General features: G+C 44.9%; 2 protein-coding genes across 3 annotated transcripts in view; both read right to left on the reverse strand.

The window, feature by feature from the left end:
• Positions 1-683: 683 nt before the first annotated feature.
• CAVIN4 (caveolae associated protein 4) lies at positions 684-9302 on the reverse strand. The gene is made up of 2 exons (XM_075585976.1): positions 8760-9302; positions 684-3413 (listed from the first exon to the last, which is right to left on the reverse strand). Exons 1-2 carry the CDS (start codon positions 9168-9170, stop codon positions 2745-2747), a joined length of 1080 nt encoding a protein of 359 aa, XP_075442091.1. The 5' UTR covers positions 9171-9302; the 3' UTR covers positions 684-2744.
• A 538-nt stretch (positions 9303-9840) lies between these two features.
• Positions 9841-24394, reverse strand: part of TMEFF1 (transmembrane protein with EGF like and two follistatin like domains 1) — a 294418-nt gene continuing 279864 nt past the window's right edge. For both annotated transcript variants that reach the window (XM_075585974.1, XM_075585973.1), the window contains exons 9-10: positions 13844-14002; positions 9841-11315 (exon numbers count right to left, since the gene is read on the reverse strand). In XM_075585974.1, the coding sequence (XP_075442089.1) occupies positions 11231-11315; positions 13844-14002 (244 nt within the window). In that variant the 3' untranslated portion in view covers positions 9841-11230. The remainder of the gene's footprint in view (positions 11316-13843; positions 14003-24394) is intronic.

Consider the following 24394-nt stretch of genomic DNA (forward strand, 5'->3'; position numbering starts at 1 on the left):
CAGTCGTGGACCAGGCCACAGGCACATTATAGACATTAAGGGACACCCTCCAACCGGAGCTCCCTCAAGAGGGGGACGCAGCAGGCAGAAAGGACGTGAAAAAAAGACGTGTCGTGAGATCACTGTGCAGTTCTGCAGTTCCATCATCTCCCTATACCCTGGTCTGGACGGAGACCAGGAAGGTACCCACGTGCACCAACAGCCACACACAGGGGGTAGCGCTACTCCACATACTTTGTGTGACCTTGGCTCTGTGGACCCCAGGTGGTTAGGTGCCCAGGGCACCTCAGTACTTGGGGGAATCTCACCGGGGTGCATATATGGTGTGGGTACTGTATTGTTATTTTGTTATAGATATGTGTTAGCAAAGATAAGTAGTCATACCAGTGTGTGTGTATCTTTATTCCTTACTGCATTGGTCCTGAAGAGGGGTTATTCTGCAGCGCTAGGATCCCTCTCAGGTGGAGGCGCTGTATACTGATAGAACGCGATCACCCCAGGCTCCCAGTGGCAGAGGATTAGGCCTCCTGTACGCCAAACAGGTATTCAACACGCGTAGTTCCCTAAGTCACGGGGAAAGGGGGATATATATATATATATTATATATATATATATATAGAGAGAGAGAGATAGATAGATATACAGTATACACATATATACACACACAAAATGATATGCATCCATTTAAATTGTTTGGTTCCAGAGAACTTTATTTAGTGTCACCTGCAAAATCTCCTTCAAGTCTGTGCTGACCCACATTCAGTTAACCAATCCTTTTTCCCCTTCACATTTGACATAGGATGTACTTAAAGTTTAGCTACCTCATTTATTTAGGTAGAAATACAGTCATTCTATTGAAGCTCTATTGACTATACAACTACCTTACAGTGCATTCAATCTTCTTTCAAACACCTACCGTTGCCTTTTTTGGGGCTTATTCAATAAACTCTGATGTGACCTATTGCGTTACGATCGGCTAAAAGCTTGACTTGAATCATGCTCATTCAATTTGGATTGTAGATATTTGGTATAGAGCCGTTTATATTTTTGAGATAATCTGATGATAGAACTGGTTTGTTCACAAGGCTTGTACTCATTCAAGCATGATTTGATCAGAACTGATTCAACCTGCATTATTTTGCTCCACACTCTGCATACATCATATCTGTGCTAATATTACAATATAGTCATAGGTAAAATAGGTTTTCTATATAGTTGTTCTTCCCATATAACAATAAAAGCTTGTCGCTCATGTCATGACTTATTTATAATCAAAATATATGAATATTACTATTCTCTACATGTTCCCAAAAAAATCTGAACAAACCATTTTAAACAATGAAAAAAACAAAACCAGAATATGAGGTGCCCAACCAGATGACGTACAGTTACAGAAAAGCATAAACAGTAGGTCCATATTTACTTAGTGGTGCTATTCCATAAGGCAGGGGTGCGCAAACTGGGGGGAGGGGAGGGAGATTTTTCTGGGGTGGCGAGGGCAGTTGCTGAGGACCTGCGCTCTTCCCCTAGGCATTTAAATGCCGGGGGATCACGAGGCCTCTGCAACTCAAAATCTACTGTTATTCAGATGCTGTGACGGGTCGCCATGGCAACGCGGTGTCAAGTGATGCCGCTGTGTCATGTGACATAGCTGCAAGGTAGGGGGGGCGCGAGCACTGGGGCAGGCAAGACAGGGGGGCGCAACAGCAAATGTTTGCACTCCACTGCCATGAGGCGCCTTCTGTCACCAGAAGACCTCTTGCAGCCCATTTGAGTCAATTGTCCATAAGGTTTTTTCCAGGGATGGAAGGTGTCTCACTTAGTACACATGGATCCTAATGTCAAACAATTCAATCTGCTTTTGTGTAGTAAGCAATAAGGCACCAGGACAACTCCATTGCATTTTTTGTGGCCTTCTGCCTCATAGCCTTCTTTCGTCATTTAAAGATGCAAACCCCCCAAAAAGTATTTAAGACACAATAAGTATCGTAATATTCCGCATCCTTTGTATTATTTTTTTTAGTTTCTCCTTAGAACTCATAGTGTGCACATTGTATAAAAACAATTATTTTTCATGGAGCAAACCAGACATTTTGTACAACTGCAAACAATCTTCAAATTAAAGGCACATACAACTGGAAAATCACTTCTTAATAAATACAGCTAAGAGTCCCTTTACAGATCCTTAAAAAAAAGTTTATTAAGAGATGAAATTAACAAAAATGTTTTTCAAACTAGAGTATAAGGGATTTAACTACAACTTTTTCTTAGAAATTATTCTATTAAAACACACATATTTCTTTATAATTCAAACATATATTGAAAAGAGCAATTCATATTTGGAACTTTCCCAGCCCCCCAAAATAGATATGCTGTCAATATCAATGGTTGTCATTTTTGCTCTCCACCCGATGTATCGTAACCTCCAGCAATAGAGAATACTCCAATGGGGACAGACTTTCTTATATGTTCCTATGGTAGATTAGAAATGTCTTGTGACTATTACCATGACAAGTCATAAAGGTGAGAAAAATACATTATTTAAAACAGATTTTTCAGTCCTGCCGAGGGTCTCTAAATTTGATCAACTTCAAGTAATAGCTTATTGAAGAAGGTGGAAGCATGTAGTGTCAGTATCGTCACACAGTGCAGCATATTCATTTTGGAAGGTAGGAGTGTTGCCTCTGAAACCTGGACTGCTGTTTGAATTCACTCTTGAGTAATAACAGCAACATATGTTTTCCTTACGAGGACAACTTTATGTCTACCAGTGGAGTGTCTTCTACATCGACTTTTGATTCCAGTTTCAGAAGTGGCTTCTCTGAGGTGGGGACAGGTTTCTCCTCGTCATGGGGCAACAAAAGTTCCACACTTTCTCCATTCTTTTTCTTCTTCTTCTTCACAGTCACCACTTCAGTGTAGGTGACCTCTTCAGAGATAGGTTCAACTGTACCAGTCTCAGAAGCGGTGTCTACTTGATCTTCTTTACTGACTTCCTGGCCTTCAGTGTCAGATTGCTGTTTTTCTTTCTTTTTGATTTTCATCTTGAAGGTATCTTTCTTGGGTGCTGCCTTTGCTATGGATTGTTTGAATCTTTCTCCAGATTGCTTAAGCCTCTCCCCTGACTGCCTTATTCTCTCCCTCCTCTCGGGAGTCACAATCCTTGTGCGCATCTTGCTTACGTTCTTTCCGAAGTTTTGTTTTGTCTTCTGCATGTTTTCTTTTGAAAATGTTTTCTTGATGTTGTCAATGCGCTGCATGCTGGACTTCTTTAGACGGGAGGTCCTGCTTTCTTGCATGTGATACTCTTCATCAGACGAGAGGTCATCTGGTGGGTATAATTTATCTCTTAAGTTCCCATCCAGTGTCGAATCTCTGGCAACTGTTAGTCTCGTGGGGCATTCAACATCCTCCTGCAAAATATTTACAAGTCATATTGAAAGTGAGTTGTATTGTATATGTAAGAAAACATATAGTCAAAAATTACTTTCTCCTTCATTCCTGCTAGCTTTAACATTACATGCATATAAATAATCCATGCTGGTGATTGTTTACTTTTATTAATACAGTGCACCTTTGGAACAAAAAGTGTCACAATGTAAACATAGGTTGAACTGAATGGACATATGTCTTTTTTCAACCTGAACTACTGTACTATGTACAGTACTTATGTTTAATATACCATGATCGTAGTGTGCGAACTGTACTGCATAAAAATGGGGAAATAAGGCAAGCTTCCAAATATCTAAAACATATATTAACTCCATCAGCGCTGAAGCGGAGTATGACACATTGCCCCACAGCTATCAAGAGGACTAGCAGAAGTTTGGAAACATATCTCATACACAATGGCATGCAACAATTCAAGATTCAATTGGAGCTACAGCATAAAGCAAGCAGAGCATGCAATGACTGTCATACTAGAGTCTGCATGTAATGTAAGAATTGCTTTCCCGTTAACACATACTGTGACATATAGATTTCATGATAGAGTCTGCTAATGTAGTACTTGCCAAAAACACAGTGAAGGAAAGAGGTGGCAAAGCACGGTAACATTCACATACTGTGTGCATCATGTAACTTTCCCCCATTGCTCCATATTACTACTGCCCACCTTGCTTACCAGAGTTTGATAACCCAAAGTAAATTACCTTTACACAATGACATTAAGAGAAACACAATACAAATTAGTGAAAAGTTTTTTTTAAAGCAAAACACCCTGTTTATTGAGCTTGACACACACCTGACTATGTCAACAAAGTGTAAGTGATACTTTTATTAAATGACTCCAGCTGCAAAACTGTGTCAAATGTCTTCAATTATATTTATAGCCCAGAAGGTTTAGGCATTTGTTGCACAGCAGCGCGTTGAATTCGACTTGTTTAGATAATCAGTATAACATGGCAGGAAGAATGAAACATCTAGATCTCTATTTACTAAACACCACAGATTTAATTGTGAGCAATGCATTGTTGGTAAGAGAGTCACGGTGAACATGTGTACCTTAATGCAAGTTTCCATGTGTGCCAGTCTGTGATTTGGAAGGCATTAAAGTGGAAGTGAAGCACCGAGTATCACGTGTCATTTTTTATTTATATCTTCATAGCATCAAAAGACATCTGCCAGGTTTGAGGTTGGCACCAACTTGTCAGCCTGGGCACAATTTAACAACTCTGGTGAAAATGTTTTCTACCGACGCTAGTGTACAAAATAGGAAATCATTTAAAAAAAGAACATGAAGATATGCATCTAGACATGGAAAGTTAGAGATTACATGTTGCTTGAAAGGAAAGTGACCATTTAATCTCCATCAAGTACAGTAGATAATAGAATAGTGAAAAGGTAGGAGAAGGAGTGGCTCAGTGAGTAACGATACTGAATGGCAGTGAACCTGGTTCAATTCCCGGTGTCGGCTCCTTGGGCAAGTCACCTTATCTCCCTGTGCCTCAGGCTCCAAAAATAGATTGTAAGCTCCACAGGGCAGGGACCTGTGTCTGCAAAATGTCTCTGTAAAGCGCTGCGTAAAACTAGCAGCACTATACATGTATATATATATAAAATGCACAAAATTTTTTTTATCACTGCCACTGGGCCAATGTACAACTACCTGAAATATGATGGCTAGAACGTCCTTATTAGAACTTCCTTATCTGATCAACAGCTAAGGAAAAGGAAAAAGGAAAAGTGCAGGATAAGGAAAAAGTTTGTCTGATCAATAGCTACATGCACTTTCCTTCATGTGGGGACTTGTCTGTTGTTTACAGACTCACCATATGGAAGATGAATAAAGTAAATCAATAAATGTAGCGCTCTTTTTCTTAATGTGTAACTCAGAACTGAAAAATCTCTATATACTAATTTAGTTGATATAAATCGGATCTGGGAAAATAATGAGAGTGGCAATGGAGAGAAGTCTGAGTACTATTACTGGGACATATAAATGCAAAGGCAGAATGATAAATACATGTGCATAGTGTACATTTAGGTGTTAGCACATGGATGCAGCTCACCAGGCATGACTGTTGAGGCATGCTTATAAATATTAAATATTGCATGATCCTCTTTCAGTCCCCACGCTGAAATGCTATTTTCAGCTCCGAGGGAACCCCTGGTTCCAGAGAAACTTACCACTGAACGTAGTGCCTATACTGCCCCCTCTAGGGAACTAGGGGCTTCCCAGAGCTCAAATTAATACAGTTCAGCTCCAAGGATGTCCTGCTTCCCATCCATTTAAACAAAAAGGGGGAGGCACAGAGGAGAACTGCTCCTTTAAGGGTATTTGCATTTCCAAATGTGTATTTATACCATAGTCTTCATGTTCACCAGCTTATTAAGCTACGGACAACTAAACAGTGCTTGAGCATTGATACATTGGAGCTTATTCTATATCAGCTAAAGCAGTCGATTGGGCCATTTTCTGTCTAAATTCCCCATTGACTTCAATGAAGAATCCTGCCAGAGAATGAACCAATCATCCGCTTCTGCTGTTACAGAGTAATCTCCATTGTCTAATTTCAGATGAATATACTGTATGCCAATTTTTGGTGCATCTGTTCGGGTGTATTAACTTGTTAAGGAGCGTGATGAATTTGGGGGTTAATGTGCCAATAAATCTATGGGTGTCCCAGAAAACATTTTTGACGTTGACAATTTATTTTTTATATATAATACTTGTTGTATTTCAATACAAGTATATACACTGCTAGAGACATTCAATGTTTTTTTGAGTATATGGATTTACCTGTAGTTTAGAACACATGTAGAGTTTTTGTTACCTAGAAGTACTTCATCAATGCCTCTTAAAATAAAGCATAAACAGCCCCAGTCCAAAAAATATTAATATATATAAAAAATTTAAATACAATTTTCGATAAGTTAAATGACCTAATAATTTCTTGTTTCAACTACTGTATATTTTCAAGTCTTAACAATCCTGATCTCTGCAAGTTGTTGCATTATCACGCATCAGTTGAACATATTCTGTGTTATTTGGAGAGAGGATTTTTTCAAATGTAAAAAGGAGTAAAAAAAGTGCATAGAGATTTCTGCACGTACGAGCAATGCTAAAAAGCTTTGGCCTTTGTAAAAATGGTATTATACACATAATGATTTTCCTTAATCATTGGTAGCAAGATTTTTTTCTACATGTTATTTGCAATAATACAGGTACTGTATAACAGATGCCACTTCACCCGCTAAAGGGCTGTACCCAACGGGCTGTACCCAACGGGCTGTAACTAATGAGCTGTAAGTAACGGGCTGTACCTAGCGCAATAACGGGTGGTGACTCTATGCATTTGAACTGGCCCCATGCCATAAGGGGGCATTGTTAGAACGCTATCGGAGCCGCAGTAACGCGCCAGTGGGTGAAGTAAAGCCTGTCACATCTTTATCAGAAATTGTCCACATATATTTGAAAAAGTTTTGCATTCTATGGATTTTTTTCCTTTGATAAATCGGGTGCTGAGTTGCTTTGATAAGTAGCCCTGTTTATGTCAGATTGACTAAACTGTGCAAGCAGTTCAGCTTGTGCTACTACTAGTGCAGTGAATCGTACTAGGGCAAGCAAACCCACTTGTAGCCCCTATTCAATATGCTGTGAATACATCTTCCCAGTGCTGAAGAACATTTTAGCAGCACTCATTTGAATGGAGGGGAGCTCTTTCCCAGCACTGGGAATATGTCTTCACACCATGGGGCCTATGCAGAGAGCGGCGAATTTTAAAAATGGCGAATTTAGTAAAAAGTAGCTTTTTTGCAGAGTTTTATTCTCCATATGCAGAAAAGTGCGAATTCTGCTATGTTTAACATGGATGCGTGTGGCGAGTTTAAATTGGCGAGATGCGCGCTTCAGAAACGTGTAAAAACAAATTCGCGCCTTTTTTTTCCCATTGCAATGGCCGCGAGCGGCAGCTTCTTGCCAATTTTTTCTGGCGAGGCAAAAAGGAGACAATCGCGCCATTTTATTGGCGCGAACAGCCGCTAGATGCCGTTCGCGGCTCTCTGCATTAGGATATTTTTAAAACTGGCGAGATTGAGGTTCTCGCCAGCCGCGAGGCGAGTTTTACAAATAGAAAAGAAAAATTGGCGCGTTTTTCGGAACTCGCCATTTTCTGCTGTTTTCTGCGCGATTTTCTCCAAAAAATGGCGAATTTCGAAATAGCGCTGCTCTCTGCATAGGCCCCTATATTGTATATGTATGGTTTACTGAATGAAGTATGACCAAAAATAACATACTGTAATTCTATACACAAATAATTAGCGCAAAGAATTAACACAGACTTTACATTGAAGTTTAGACAGCTAATCCTCAGTTGTTAGTTGAAGGGCTGCGCTGAAAAGAAAAGTTGATGACTGTGTGCATATGAAATACAAATTGTACTACTTGGGCTTCTACCAAGTTTGGTGGAGGAATAAAATAGAAGGTTGTCGGGTTAGTGACAAACTCACTGTGTCTGCTTCCTCATATAACCTTCCACAGAGGCAACAAATAGCCCATGCTGGTCAGCAGTTAATCTTACACTGCACTGCTAATTATAGACTGCGTGATCACAAGCATTATCCAATGTCCTTATTACTGCCAATACATTCTCATAAGATTGAACAAAACCCCCTGTTATCGAAGTAAAAATTCACAAAGTGGGTTAATATATTAAACAGCAGTGCACTAAAGAAGCAGTTAAGTGTACAGAATTGCTAATTGAAAAAAAAAATATATATATTAAAAACACAGGTAGAGCAGCAATCTAATCACTTATTCAACCCCTTAAATAAATAACTAATAAATAAACAAATAAATAATCAGGGCTAAAAGTACCCTCTGGTGGTGTTAAAGGACCAAAGTACTATAAACACACAAAAAGAGAAAAAAAGAGGTTCTATTATAAAGCGCTCAAATTGATGAAAAATAAGCTGGATTTTAACACCTCTATACATTTTCCTCATAGTTTATCTCCACAAAGATATTATAATTTGAACGATCTTTAACCCTTTTCCTGATGTCTAGTCCACAGTGAGTTAAAAAAAGGTTAAATTTTTTGAGGTGTTACATGGCATACATATGGGTGCTGAGTGTCCACACGTAATTAGTGCAATTTTCACATCTACAGTATTAGTTTGCCAATTTTCTGCATAGCTTCAAATTACAGCATATTAATTTCTCAGGTGGGACACCAAAATGAAACATTTTTCTTGTCTGATAAAACACCTAATAGAAAACACTGCTAGTCATATCTGAAAAAAGCCACACATTGTCTTACCTGGAAAATAACAACTCGGAATTTATTCTTTCTCAGCATCTCCTCTTGCTTGGATTCCACCTTTTGGACTTGATTGGTCTGTTTATCGACTCGAGACTTCACATCTTTGACATTGGAACTTACTTTGCGTGTCTTCTCTAGTAGTTTGTTAACTGTGTAACTGGTATTGCTATGAGTCTGGGCGAGCTTCAGGATGTCAATCTGAATAGTCTTGATAGCATTCTCCATTTCTCTGTGACGCTCCTCAATTCTCTTCTGGCTGGCCTGGACAGTTTCCACGATGGTGGCTACTTTATCCAGGACTGTAACAATGCTCAAAGCTGTGTCGTGGTCTTCATCGTTTTCTGTGACAACCGACAAACGGTTCAGGTTGTATTTGTCTCTCTCTGAAGTTGTTTCGTGTTGATCCATTTCCCCCGTTTGAATTTAATTAGTCTGCAGGAGCTGAAGTCCTCTGATTACTGCTATGGACTCAAGAAACAATTCTGGCACCAGTGCAAAGAAGGACAGCTGTCTCTGTAGACCTTCAAAGTATGATGGGAAGCTCCACCCCAGTAGGTTGGGCAGACATTTATAACTACTCATCATTCAAACACTGTGGTCAACATGCCTTTTCAAATACCAATCCACTAAAATTAGGAAGCAATGCTCTGAGTAATAAAACTATGAAAGAAAATACTTTGGTTCTTTGGTGAATGATTTGAGACATGTTTTGAATCACTGTGAATGAACAGCTTGCTAACACCAGTTTGTTTATTTAAAAAAAAAAAATGATACTGTAGTATTCCTAATAGTAAACCACAAATGAATACCCTAAATTGTATATTGCACTTTCTAAATTCTACGTCAAAGAACTAAATGCCACCTACTCACCATCCACCTGGAATTTTCAAAGCACAACAAATGGTCTACAAGTGATACAGCTGTAGTCATATTTTGACTTTTGTTTTGTCTTGAAAATATGTTATGGTGAGATGCAAGTCAGTTGTGATACTTTATTTGACTTCGAAAACACAAAAAGCATACAGTGTCTGGCACATCCGGATAAGAAAACACATTTTCCTTTAATAAAAAGTCTCAGTTGTTATTAAAGCAGCTTTTTTATTTTGGTAATGGTGTCCAAAATCACATTATTCTGACCAAGATTTCCAACGTTTTATTTTACATGAATTTTTAACATTTACCTATATTTAATAAAATGTATTTTTTTTTTGTATGGGCCTTAAACTGTCCGAGCTAAGGAAACGTTTTCCAGAATTTCTGAATATTACATTTTTACTGTTAAAAAATAGAGGGAATAATTTCACAGGCCAGAAGCGGCACAAGAGAAAGAGTGATGAAGGGAGCACATATTTGCGTGGTGTCAAGTTTGTCAATGCCACTATTTTTTTCAGCAATTGCGTACATTTTCTTTTCCCATTTTCATGTGGCACAATCACTGGAAATAAAAAATAGTACAAAATAGCTACAGATATTGACGCCACGTAAAAAAAGGCACACACTGCACCAGTTTGCTGTTTCTTTACTAGAATCCCTCAGCCCTATATAAACAGGTCAATTGGGCCAAAATTTGTAGGAATAAACCATATAAGATATTAAACATTTTACCACTACTCACAGTATACAATTCACGTCATGCGATAGTCAGTGTATTAAAAAAAAAAATCAGTAACTAAGTTCTATAAAACATTGAAATACCTATTTAAACACAGTGTCTTCTATGAAGTCTGCTTAGAAAAAAAAGAAAACTGTAAACATTGTTACCTTTAGCTCATGCCTTGTTTGAAAGGTGTTTATTCTTTTTTTGATGCTTTTTCAATATCTACAATCACAGGAGGGCCTTAGTCTGTGTTCCATAGGAGCAACCAATGGCAGGGATGCGATGAACATTTCATCCCATGTTTTTTTTTTTAGACTTTTGAGGTTCATCTAAAGTATGATTCACAGTCACAGCGCTAAGCTGATCGCGGCTTCATTACTAGTCTACAAAATGTAGTTTGTTCCCAGAATCCCCCAGCTGAGAACGGCTTAGCACCGCAAAGTAATCTTTCCCATGCTGACGTCCAAAATGTGAAATGCTGAATTGCCCTCGAATTTAAATCTCCCCCCAAATTTAGTGGCTGCACCCCCAGCTGGGTTCTGAAAAGTGGGCCTGTTTGAAGAGTAAAGTATGTGTCATTTTACAACCATGCGAAAGCAGATACAGAAAAATGGAGCGCTGTATTCCCAAGAGAAGGAGGAAAGAAAAATAAAATAAAAGCTGTACCAGTCCATCGCTGTCAGAGCTGATGCTTTGCGAGTACAACAGACAACCAACAAGGCTAAACTATAAAATGTCTAAAAATAAGGCCTCTGAAATAAATATTTCCATTCTTTAAAAAAAGATATAATAAAAATGTACATCACATGGTCGATGCAAGTATAAAAAAATAAACAAGACAAAAAAAACAACAAAAAAAAACTAATCGCGGCTACACCATCCTGGATGAAGCATCTGAAGTAAAATGGCCAAGGTTTTGCTTCTGCCGGCGTCCTCTGTTGTTTTTTGGGCACTTTCTGCGAAAAAAAATCAAGATAGTAACTTGTCAAGCGTTGAAATATTCCAGACACGGCTAAAGCTCCTGTTATTAATGTTTACATTCTATTTTCAATTGCGTTATGGCTCATAAGAAAAATGAGTGGAGATGTAGGGGAGGCATGTAGCGAGGAAATTATTCCATTAAAATGAAGCTAAGGTAGACATTTTCATCCTGCATCTCTAAGTGTCTCTAGATCTTACATTCACTAAGGGTCAAAAATGGAACCACATCGGCGTTATCAGTGCTTAACTCCTTAATGATGTTCCATGTACACCATTGGCACATGCTCATTTTCTAAGGGGTGATCATCTGACCGCTCCCGCTGGGATCATCAGCCCGATAAAAATGGAAGTGGAGCCCCCTCCACTTCCCTTCTTGGTATCTGGGGTTTGATCACATCGTGATTGCCCAGGAACGCCAGACAGCCCGCATTGTAAAAGGTTCATTCCAATTTTATTTATTGAGCTATTTATTAAAGCCATATCGTCAGCGGTAAAGAATTAATAAGGGACATTTTACAGTGGCAATATATCCAACATGGCGTACGCCAAATACCTATTGGAATGCTATTCACTAAAGTCTGATATCTAGCGATATCGGTCTACCACCAAATATATCGCTGTTTTTTATCATCTACCTTGGGCTGGCTATCTTGCTTTAATGTTTTGGGTGAGCTACGGTAAATTGTATTACCAAACTAGATGAGTTCCAGGTGATCTTTGAACCTGAATGCCAAGGGGGTCTCAACATGGATAGGGTAAGTGGTCTTCTTATTTCATTAACCCTGGAGTGCCAATGAGGCTTTGTATGCTCTCCTTGACAAGGCCTTAGCTATAGCTAATAGGGATTTCTTATAGATAGGGGGTTATTAGGTGTGTTGGGGTGGGGTAATGTAGTGTAGGTGGGTAATGGGGCCAGGAGTCCCAGGGAAGGTGGTTAACCACTTGTTATCCATAGAGGTTAGTAATACTATCCTCTCTGATATGCGAGGGTAGTTAGTGTAGTTTTAGGGTGTTTGTGTAGTGTTTAACCCTTTTAGTATCTGATGGCTTTCCCTTGTTTTAGATTGGAAGCCAATCAGGTATCAAAGGGGTTACAAGACTTTTCTGCCATAGAATAATGTAATGATTTGCATCACTTTGTGCTATGGCTACCATGAATTGTATTTGCGTGTGGAATTTTGGCATTCAGAAATTGCAATAGTGACTATCACGGTTCTCCTGCGTTACCCCCAATAAGACATATATAAATGAGTTAATATACAGTTATCAGGCATATACAATTCTTAGCAAACCTTAGTGTATCTAGGCAAATGTGCCAAAACACTTTTCCTCCATGTTACTTTGTCTGTGCATTAGGTTACAACATGGGACCATGTTAGTAGAAAGAGTTAGGGTGCAGTTAAGCATCACACAGGTTACATTCTGTTTGTCATAAAGCTTATTATTTGACACAGGCCCAAATATCAATAATTTCTGTGCAGATGTTGATGCACAGAACTCGTAGCTTCTAAGTCCGAATTTCTGATTCCAATTTCCTGTATTTAGGATCTACAGTAATCCAATATGTAAAATGTACTGTATAAGCAAACGCAAGTTGGATTGGATTTTTATTTACTAGTAGGCCGAAGGGGGTGATTTATTAAAACAATTGGAGCACAATCTCACAGAAAGCCCTGGTCCTTTAAAAGGAGTCTCTGTGCAATCGTGCCTCATAGCTCATTGAATAAGCCCCAGAGGATCAGAAATTCCAAAATAAAGTGTAATGACTGCAAGCGCCAAATATTATTGTAATTTATTTAGTAATACAAAATATTACAAATCGCAATTTTGTACCACGGCATCTTATGTAACAGTTTGATTGCCAGAGGAACTGTTAAGTCCAGTTATTAGAATTAAGGGCAGTGCAAAGTCATAAGACACCTTGCGACCCATTAACTTATACGAACCGTAAGGTTTCTTATGGCTTAGCACCGCTTAGTAAATATGGGCCTAAGTCTCACTCAAATATCTGTTTCACGTAACGCACAACAAAACAGGGGTGAGGATTCCAAAATGAAGTAACCAGTATGTGTGTATGTGGCAAGAACAAAGTTAATCAATGAAAACTTTGGGATGGACTTTTTAAGAATCTATTTAAGATTAAAAACAGAATCCTGCCTATCAACCCCCCCACACCCTTCCTCCCCCCACCCTCCGTCCCCTCCCCCCACCCTCCGTCCCCTCCCCCCACCCTCCCTTCCCTCCCCTCCCCTCTCCTCCCTTCCCTCCCCTCCCCTCTCCTCCCTTCCCTCCCCTCCCTTCCCTTCCCTCCCCTCCCGTCCCTTCCCTCCCTTTGTTGTTACAGGGAGTTCCTGATATTACTACCTGGTTTTTAAAGAGCTATGCAAATGGGCCGTCCAAGAGGAAGCCGCAACTAAAGACACTGCAGCTTCTAACAGACCCCTGGGACTTGGCGGCCGATCCAAGAGTAATAAATCCCAAACACCCTTTAAAATGATGTTACCTTGTTATACACATGACAATTGCAACTATAATGGCGATCTGTACTGCTCCAATGATGGCTGCAATGAGCACATGGGTCAGCTTCTGTCTGCTTGGAACCACGTAGAGAATATTGAAGTCTGTCTTATCACAGTACTGCCCGGTGTATCCGGAGTCACACCTGAAACAGAGAAGTACAGTATGATCCTGACTGAGCAGTGAGTAACAGGGACGTGCCCGTTTGATGGCAGCTATAAGAATGCAAAACTTGCGATAACATTTTTGTAACCACCGCAAAACAAACACAAAAATTATATATTATTTAATTATAATGACTGAAATATTTCAAAAGTAGCCTAAACGTTTTAGAACATTTAATGTTTACATGGGGCTACTTCTTTCTCCTTTACAGACTGTTTCATAGTTGTATTAAAAATGTTTTGCAGAGCCATTGGTAACCAGCTCCACATATAATATTATTCCTACTCTTCAGAGGCAATTGTGATGTCAGAGATATAACAGCTCCTTTATTGTGCTTTTATTTATATATAGAGAATTATCCAAGGATAGCAGCGGAGCACAGCTGAAGGACGGGATCAACACCAGCAATGAAAGGGTTAAAATTCTTCTTTATTGTAACATGGTGCAGTGGGGGAGACAGCAACAACTCTCTTTTATTTATATGTTTACTTTGTTTTTATGAGGCACTCCGCATAATCTGTTACATACAGTGGCGGCCGCAGGATTTTTAAAAACGCTGGCAGATGCAGCGTTTTTTCGGCTGTTTTCCGGCGCCGCAGGCGCTTTCAATGTTAAGCGCCATTAGCGCTTGTCTGATGATGCGGCCGACGCGCGGAAAAGCCCGAGACAAATTGAAAACATCCCCGCATTTTTACGGGTAAGTAGGAGGATAAAAGGGGCCGCAACAGTATGTCCTGTGAAAAGGAAAACACAACTTCTAATGGTCTTCACAATAATGTAATAATACATACAGATGGAGCCAGGCTTACATTCCCTGGAGCCGCAGCAAAGACAAGCATTTTGCCATGGTTCCGGGGAAGGTGTGTGCTGCGGGAAGCTGCGGGGAGCAGGAAGGTGCGGGGTGCAGGAAGGTGCGGGGTGCAGGAAGGTGCGGGGTGCAGGAAGGTGCGGGGTGCAGGAAGGTGCGGGGTGCAGGAAGGTGCGGGCTGGCCGTCCTTCACTATCTGTCCTCCTTCAAAATTGCTCTCTGCAACCAGGTGACACTGCGGTCATGTTCCCGTGGCTTACCCGCCAGTGGCGAAAGTTTCTCTGGCTACATCTGTATATAACAAAAGACAAAAAGACCCAATGCTACATCCAACATGACAAATTCTATAGTTAAATACTTATCTATTTTTCTTCTCATAAGTGAGGGTCATTTAGTTACATTCTTTGACCAAAGTATTACAAGCCTAAAACCACACCACTGTAAAACCCTTTACTGCAGGTCCTCACTACCTGAAAATATTCTCTTCACCTCTCTCCTAGAGGGAGAAATATCTACTTATGTGAAGAAAAACTGCTAAGTATTTAACTACATAATTTGGGGCTTTTTGTCTTTTGTTGTATATTAGGTCACAAAGCCAGTAGCCCTCCTATTGACACAAATATACAGTATATGGTGTGTTAGGTTTGGGTTCTGAGCTTGCACGGATTATGTGTGGTTCTAAATATCAATTGGTTACAGTGGTGTGGTGGTTTGTGACCTCTCCTCCCTTGTTTTAATCTCACCCATCCTACCTTTTAAAAGGCAGATCTTGTTATGCACCTGTGAATGATTTGTCTGTTGGGACATTTCTCCCTCCACAAAGAGGTGAAGAGAACATTTACAGGTAGCGTGAGGACCTACAAAAAGGGCATGCCATGATGTGATTGCAGTCTTATAATGCGTTGGCCAAAGAATTTAACTACATAACCCTTGCTTATGATAATAAAAACAGATAAGTATTTGCCTATATAATTTATCATATTGGATGTAGCACTGGGCCTTTTTGTCTTTTGTTCTATACACGAGGTCACAATCCTATTAGCAAACCTTTTTACACAATATATATGGTGTGGTGGGTTTGGGTTCTGAGCTTACTGTGTCTGTCTGTGGTTTAAATATGTATATATACACAGTATTTTGCTGACGTAAAGTAGCTGTTCTGTACAGAGAGATAACCTGACTTGTCCAAAGTCACAGAGAGATGATGAAAATGGGATTTAAACCTGGTTAACTTATGGCAACTGCAGAAATGAACCACTTCTTGTCCCAAGTGGTCTTTAAAAGCCAAAGTGATAATACCAGATTGTATAGAATGTCAATAATTCATAACCTAGTTTCACCTTTGTTAAGAGATCAAAATGACTTTTGAAACAACCTCTTGCTTTATCCTCTTAGAATTACGTTTTTGAAGACTGGGTATACTTTATGCAATGAACTATTACTCAATAAAGGGGAACATCATTAAACACAAAGGAAAGAGTTGTTTAGCATTTGAAATCCAACTGCTTATAAGATCCATGGCAGACAGGATTTACTGGAAGGAAATTATGTCAAACAAATCTGACTAGGTAATGAAGGTGAGGTTTTAAGGAAAGCACACCTTTTCACAAGCACTCAATGCAAAATGTGATATGATGATGCATTTTAAATCAATTTTAATGATATTTAAGTAAAATAAAAATATACACCTTAGTACAAGTAAAGTATAATTGAGTGAGTAAATCACTGTGGTGATCAAACATATAAGACAAGAAAAACGCTATTTACAAAAGTGGCAAAAACTGAAACCCATGGGAAATGAAATGGATAAATGTAAATTAAACTGATAGTATCCAAAACCTAGATAGGTCTCAATTACTCATTGATAACACTTGGGTACAGCACTTATAATGGTATTAAAAGAAACCTGTCTGTAGTAAGCAGGGGGCGTAGAGACTAGTACTGATAGTATATATAGTAGTAAATGACATGTATTTGCTCCACCAAAAGCCTGCAATATGTACAATAAATGGTAAAATACCTAATGTGATAGCTATTACATTTAGGTACACACAAAATGTGTTCAAAATGCCTAGAGGCACGAATCGAAGTTCGTATCAAATTATGGCCCCATGATGCAGATGAAATACTGTTATAAGTATCCACAAATAATAGCACACGTAATGAGCCCACAAAATGTGTCAATATTGCTCAGAGGCACGGATCATGTCCGTATCAAATTATAGCCTCCTAAGTAAATGCATTGTGCTATTCGTCGATAGCTCACAAGAATCATATACAGTAAGCAACAATTGTAACACAGACAACCAGGGTATAAGTAAATACAATAACAAACATCCAATAATTCAGCTAGCATCAATAGTGGCTGAAAATAATGCAGCATGAAGCAGTCAAACAACACTGTTGAAAATGTGTCAAGGTTAGTGACCTAACACATTGTTACTACCAGAGCCGTAAGGTAGTATATTAAGTGTGTCTACTTGCGCAATGCATACATAATTCAATAGCAGCATTATATCAAGTCCAAGTGGCAACTGTGTGCAAAATGTTTGTATCAGACCTGCATCAAGACGGGCTCATGACCAGGGAGGTTCCAGGCGGTTCCCCTCTCCCCCCGCCTTGTACCCACATGCAACGTACAAATAAAGACAGGAAACGGGAGCTGGAGGTAAAATGGCCGCGGCTATTTATTTATACAGAAAACCTAATGGGGTAAATGCACTCCCTGCCAGAGTGTGCTCCTTTGTCAGGAGGGGGAGGGGACGGTCAGCCGGCCCTCGAACCGCTGACCTCGTGTCCCCTACGCGAGCGGGCTCTCGAGGTCATGGATAACTGACCTTGCCCACTCGTACTCCCCCCGGGCTCAAACGGCCCAGCTCCCAGTCTGGCAAGAACAAGCACCTACCCCCCAAGAGCCGCCACCGACGGGCCTATTTAACCCCCCTTAAACTAGGCCTGTACCGCCAACCCTCCAGACCCTCTCGAAGCCTTCCCGGAAACTGAAATAAGTCTATCCCGCCTGGTACGCCTAGCAGCGGGACCCATGCTCCTCTACCAGCCCAGCCTGTCCTTACCATTTACCTGGGGCTGCCAATCGCGCCTGGAGAAGTAATTACTCAACTTGCCATGGTTTTTAAAGATGCCCTGAGAATCGCTTTTTTTCGCTGCACTATCCCTCACCCGGTCCCGGACATACCCACCTCCGGAGCCGCAGGCCGCCTTTGCCCAGCGCTATCTGGGATTTCGCCTTTTTTACTGCTGCAGGCTTCTTACCCGCCCTCAGCGACCCCTGGGGAATAGACCCTGGCAGTGGACTGGGCCACGCCTCCTCCCTTGCTCGCTCTGTGTCACACACTGCAAGCCTTGACGCCTTGCCCTATCTCCTCGATGCCGCCCCACACGCAACTCCTTACCATTACCCGATACGCCATATGCCGTACCTTCCACGGCGTGTCCCCATCAACCGCCCGCCGGGGCTGTTCCACCATCTGTGCAGTGCGTGATGCTGCCGGGTGGGTCCGCTACCGTGCCCCTGACCCCGGCCGTGGCTGAAGAATTGAAAGACACCGGGGTCCGGCTGATGGAACTGGAGTGGGATTCGCGGTGCCAGTGACATCCGGCCGTGGCCATTGTGGCCTCTCGTGAGGAAGAGACCTGGGCCGCGACTTGGTTCGCCCTTCACCCGATGCCGTCTCCACGTAGTCGAACCATGCTGGGTTCTCTGCTCTCCGAAACACATTGGCACCAACCGCGGTTGCGGTTGGCCGTCTTGGTCTCCTTGGCCCTGCCGACTCTGCAGGCGAAATCCTGACAGTGACACCGCCCGCGTCAGCAACGGGGGGCCGTGTGGCGTGCCGTGACGCCCTGTTCTGCGTCACGGTGGCTGGAAGTCGCCGCCCCTTCTTCGCGGGCCGACCTGCGCGCCGATCCGCCGTGTCCTGCGTCCCAGCGGTCGAAGTCCTCCCCACCATCGCTGAGGCCCGACCTGGCCGCTGTGACGCCCTGCCTCGCGGTACCGTGACCGATGGCTGCCGCCCTGCGTGCGGTTGCTGAACTTCGCCTGCCGCCTTGCACTGCAGCACCCTCCGCGCTCCTTTCCTGTGGAGCCCGGCCTCTCTGCCTGCCGCCTGTCTAGCGCGCAATGCTGCCTGGAGACTGTCGCCTGACGCGTTGTGCTGCAGCGCCCTCTGCTTCCCCTTCCCGCGGGGAGCAGCTATACACGCGCGCCCATACACTCGCCTGCATCCACGTGCGCCAATACCCACGCGCGCCCACACCCTGCGTCCCAGCAGTCGAAGTCTTCCCCACCATTGCTGAGGCCCGACCTGGCCGCTGTGACGCCCTGCCTCGTGGTACCGTGACCGAGGGCTGCCGCCCTTCGTGCGGATGCTGAACTTCGCCTGCCGCCTTGCACTGCAGCACCCTCCGCGCTCCTTTCCTGTGGAGCGCGGACTCTCTGCCTGCCGCCTGTCTAAAGCGCCATGCTGCCTGGGGACTGTCGCCTGACGCGTTGTGCTGCAGCGCCCTCTGCTTCCCCTTCCCGCGGGGAGCAGCTATACACGCGCGCATCTACGCGCGCCCATACACTCGCCTGCATCCACGTGCGCCAATACCCACGCGCGCCCACACCCTGCGTCCCAGCAGTCGAAGTCTTCCCCACCATTGCTGAGGCCCGACCTGGCCGCTGTGACGCCCTGCCTCGTGGTACCGTGACCGAGGGCCTCTGCTTCCCCTTCCCGCGGGGAGCAGCCTTAGTGCCACGTGCTGGTTTCGCAGAGAACAACGCCTGCAGCCGCCGATCCAACCATGCCTCGTCATGGTTTTCCGCCTCGACTTGAAGGCAGAACTGCTCTGCCATCGATGCCATGCTGCTGTGTGGGGGGGGGGGGGGGGAATTCTCGCTTAACTTCCGGTGCTTAGCTGGGCCCTGAGCTATTCAAGCGCTGCGTGTGCGCTCGCCAAGCTGTTCTAAGCCTATCGCCGCTACGCAGTCCCCACACAGTCATCCATATACACACGCGCGCGCCCTGCGTGTGCCCGTATACACACGCGCGCATTTCCGTGTGCCCATATACACACGCGCGCATTTCCGTGTGCCCATATACACACGCGCATTTCCGTGTGCCCATATACACACGCGCGCATTTCCGTGTGCCCATATACACGAGCGCATTTCCGTGTGCCCATATACACGAGCGCATTTCCGTGAGCCCATATACACATGCGCGTCTCCGTGTGCCCCTATACACGCGCGCATCTACGCGTGCCCCTATACACGCGCACATCTACTCGCACGCATCCACGTGCGCCAATACCCACGCGCCTCCATGTGCGCCCATACACACGCGCCTTTACGTGCGCCAATACCCACACAGTCACCCATATACACACGCGCGTGCCTCTGCGTGTGCCCATATACACACGCGCGTGCCTCTGTGTGTGCCCATATACACACGCGCGTGCCTCTGTGTGTGCCCATATACACACGCGCGCCCTGCATGTGCCCATATACATACGCGCGTGCCTCTGCATGTGCCCATATACACACGCGCGCCCTGCGTGTGCCCATATACACACGCGCGCCCTGCATGTGCCCATATACATACGCGCGCGCCCTGCGTGCGCCCGTATACACGCGCGCATTTCCGTGTGCCCATATACACACACGCGCGCATTTCCGTATGCCCGTATACACACGCGCGCATTTCCGTGTGCCCATATACACGAGCGCATTTCCGTGAGCCCATATACACATGCGCCCCTATAACCTCGCACGCATCCACGTGCGCCAATACCCACGCGCCTCCTTGTGCGCCCATACACACGCGCCTTTACGTGCGCCAATACCCACTCGCGCATCTACGTGCGCCAATACCCACTCGCGCATCTACGTGCGCCCATACACCCGCGCGCATCCACGTGCACCCATCCGCGCTCGCGCTCTTCCGCCTGAATTAATTGGGGAATTCCGATAAAAGTAACCAAGCATAAATGCTAAACATTGTGATTCCTATTAACAAGTATTTATCCTCTAATAATTACTACAGTATATTTATATAGTTTATAATGACACTAGATAAAGCTCTATTGACATCTATGTGTGCCCATACACACGCGCGCATATACGTGTGCCCATACACACGCGCGCATATACGTGTGCCCATACACACGCGAGCATCCACGTGTGCCCATACACACGCGCACATCCACGTGTGCCCATGCACGCGCGCGCATCTACGCGTGCCCCTATACACGCGCGCATCTACTCGCACGCATCCACGTGCGCCAATACCCACGCGCCTCCATGTGCGCCCATACACACGCGCCTTTACCCACACAGTCACCCATATACACACGCGCGTGCCTCTGCGTGTGCCCATATACACAAGCGCGCCCTGCATGTGCCCATATACATACGCGCGCGCCCTGCGTGCGCCCGTATACACACGCGCGCATTTCCGTGTGCCCATATACACACGCGCGCATTTCCGTGTGCCCATATACACACGCGCGCATTTCCGTATGCCCATATACACACGCGCGCATTTCCGTGTGCCCATATACACGAGCGCATTTCCGTGAGCCCATATACACATGCGCCCCTATAACCTCGCACGCATCCACGTGCGCCAATACCCACGCGCCTCCATGTGCGCCCATACACATGCGCCTTTACGTGCGCCAATACCCACTCGCGCATCTACGTGCGCCCATACACCCGCGCGCATCCACGTGCACCCATCCGCACTCGCGCCCTTCCGCCTGAATTAATTGGGGAATTCCGATAAAAGTAACCAAGCATAAATGCTAAACATTGTGATTCCCATTAACATTCCCTCTGCGTGTGCCCATATACACACGCGCGCCCTGCATGTGCCCATATACATACGCGCGTGCCTCTGCGTGTGCCTATATACACACGCGCGCCCTGCATGTGCCCATATACATACGCGCGCGCCCTGCGTGCGCCCGTATACACGCGCGCATTTCCGTGTGCCCATATACACACACGCATTTCCGTATGCCCGTATACACACGCGCGCATTTCCGTGTGCCCATATACACGAGCGCATTTCCGTGAGCCCATATACACAAGCGCGCCCTGCATGTGCCCATATACATACGCGCGCGCCCTGCGTGCGCCCGTATACACACGCGCGCATTTCCGTGTGCCCATATACACACGCGCGCATTTCCGTGTGCCCATATACACACGCGCGCATTTCCGTATGCCCATATACACACGCGCGCATTTCCGTGTGCCCATATACACGAGCGCATTTCCGTGAGCCCATATACACATGCGCCCCTATAACCTCGCACGCATCCACGTGCGCCAATACCCACGCGCCTCCATGTGCGCCCATACACATGCGCCTTTACGTGCGCCAATACCCACTCGCGCATCTACGTGCGCCCATACACCCGCGCGCATCCACGTGCACCCATCCGCACTCGCGCCCTTCCGCCTGAATTAATTGGGGAATTCCGATAAAAGTAACCAAGCATAAATGCTAAACATTGTGATTCCCATTAACAAGTATTTATCCTCTAATAATTACTACAGTATATTTATATAGTTTATAATGACACTAGATAAAGCTCTATTGACATCTATGTGTGCCCATACACACGCGCGCATATACGTGTGCCCATACACACGCGCGCATCCACGTGTGCCCATACACCCGCGGGCATCAACGTGTGCCCATACACCCGCGGGCATCCACGTGTGCCCATACACCCGCGGGCATCCACGTGTGCCTTTTTTTTTTTTTTTTTTTTTTTTAATTTATAGCTTATAGTATACATGCCTACCTACCCATACGTATGCACCGATTTACATGCACCCATGTACACATATAACGTGCCCTTATACACATATATATATATACCTGCACACACAACTGCACATAATCGTCCCGAGCGCATCAGCGTGTGTCCCCGCGCCGAAACTTTAACTGCGGGGGCAGACCGTGAAGCGCCAACCTTGGCCGCCCACCCCTACGCGCTTACCCCCGGCCTAGGGCCGCAACCACTAAGAGCTGCTGCACTAGCCTATACATGCGTATATCTCCACCTACGTATACATGCATACCCATATACACATGTACATACACACCCACATACCTGCACATAACACCCATAAATACCTGTACGTACATCCACATATATATACCCACGCACATATACATATATACCCATACCACGCACATATACATATATACCCATACCACACATATATACATATATACCCATACCACGCACATATACATATATACCCATACCACACATATATACATATATACCCATACCACACACATATCCATACCACGTTATTTATTTATTTATTATACATTTATCCCGGCCGGCCCCCTCCTCACACATACATTTTAACGACCCCACAGGTGTGGGAGGGGGGGGGGGGCCGCGGGAGCAGCCGCCAGGCTGACCGGTCCACCGCAAACCCCCTTGCCCCGAGACCACTAAACGAAAAGGGGAGGGGTAGGAGGGTCTTCTGCCCGCGCTACATTGCCCACCGGGAGACTTAAGGCCCGCACCACGTGAGACTGCGCCCCTGCCCCCGAACGGGCCGCGAGCAGCCGACGGGAAACGCCGCGGGGACCGGGAGGGGAACTGACTGAGGCCGTGCCCGCGCCCTCCGGGCCGTGCCTCAGCCCCCGAGTGACCACACCACGTGGGACCGCAGGAGGCCGCCAGACCCCCGCGCCGCCAGTGAGGGTTGGGGGAAGGGGTCTGCACACCGCCTACCGCGCGGCCGCCGCCCGCAAAGCGGGGAAACCTGCCCGCCAGCCGCGCAACACCAACAAGAGAAAAGCAGGAGGCCGCGCCTCTGCCCTCCCGAGCGGGCCGCGAGCGGCCGCCTGGCCCCCTCTTTTGCCGCCCGCATGGACCACACGCGGCGGAGCTCCTCACGTTCGCGCGGGCCGCATGCGCCAACCGGACCCTCCCTCCCCGCACCAACCAGTACCCTTCTGCCCCGAGACCGCCCCTCCCCGCCGGCCATCCGCCGCGGGGCTCAGGGGGTAAGATGGAGGCTAACCCCACGACGCTCCGATTCAGGAGCAGGTAGCCCCCAACCCTAGAGGCAGAAGCCGTACTGTACTCACGTGCGGTGAAGGGAGATGTCCAAATCGTCTGGCGGGCAGCCAAAGAGGATGTGCTGCCCGCCAGCCTGGCCTTAAGTAGGCCTTCCATGAACTCCTCCCCTGTGCTGGGGAGGGAGGTGTGGGGGCGGGCCAGCGAGGGGAAGGCCGGACCCCCCCCGGTCATGAAGCCCCCCCGCCTATGGCTAGGTGGTGCCGCTTTACGTGTGCTATTATTTGTGGATACTTATAACAGTATTTCATCTGCATCATGGGCCATAATTTGATACGAACTTCGATTCGTGCCTCTAGGCATTTTGAACACATTTTGTGTGTGCCTAAATGTAATAGCTATCACATTTGGTATTTTACCATTTATTGTACATATTGCAGGCTTTTGGTGGAACAAATACACGTCATTTACTACTATATATACTATATATACTATCAGTACTAG

Source organism: Ascaphus truei, chromosome 2 (assembly GCF_040206685.1).
Source record: "Ascaphus truei isolate aAscTru1 chromosome 2, aAscTru1.hap1, whole genome shotgun sequence".
NCBI classification, from domain to species: domain Eukaryota; kingdom Metazoa; phylum Chordata; class Amphibia; order Anura; family Ascaphidae; genus Ascaphus; species Ascaphus truei.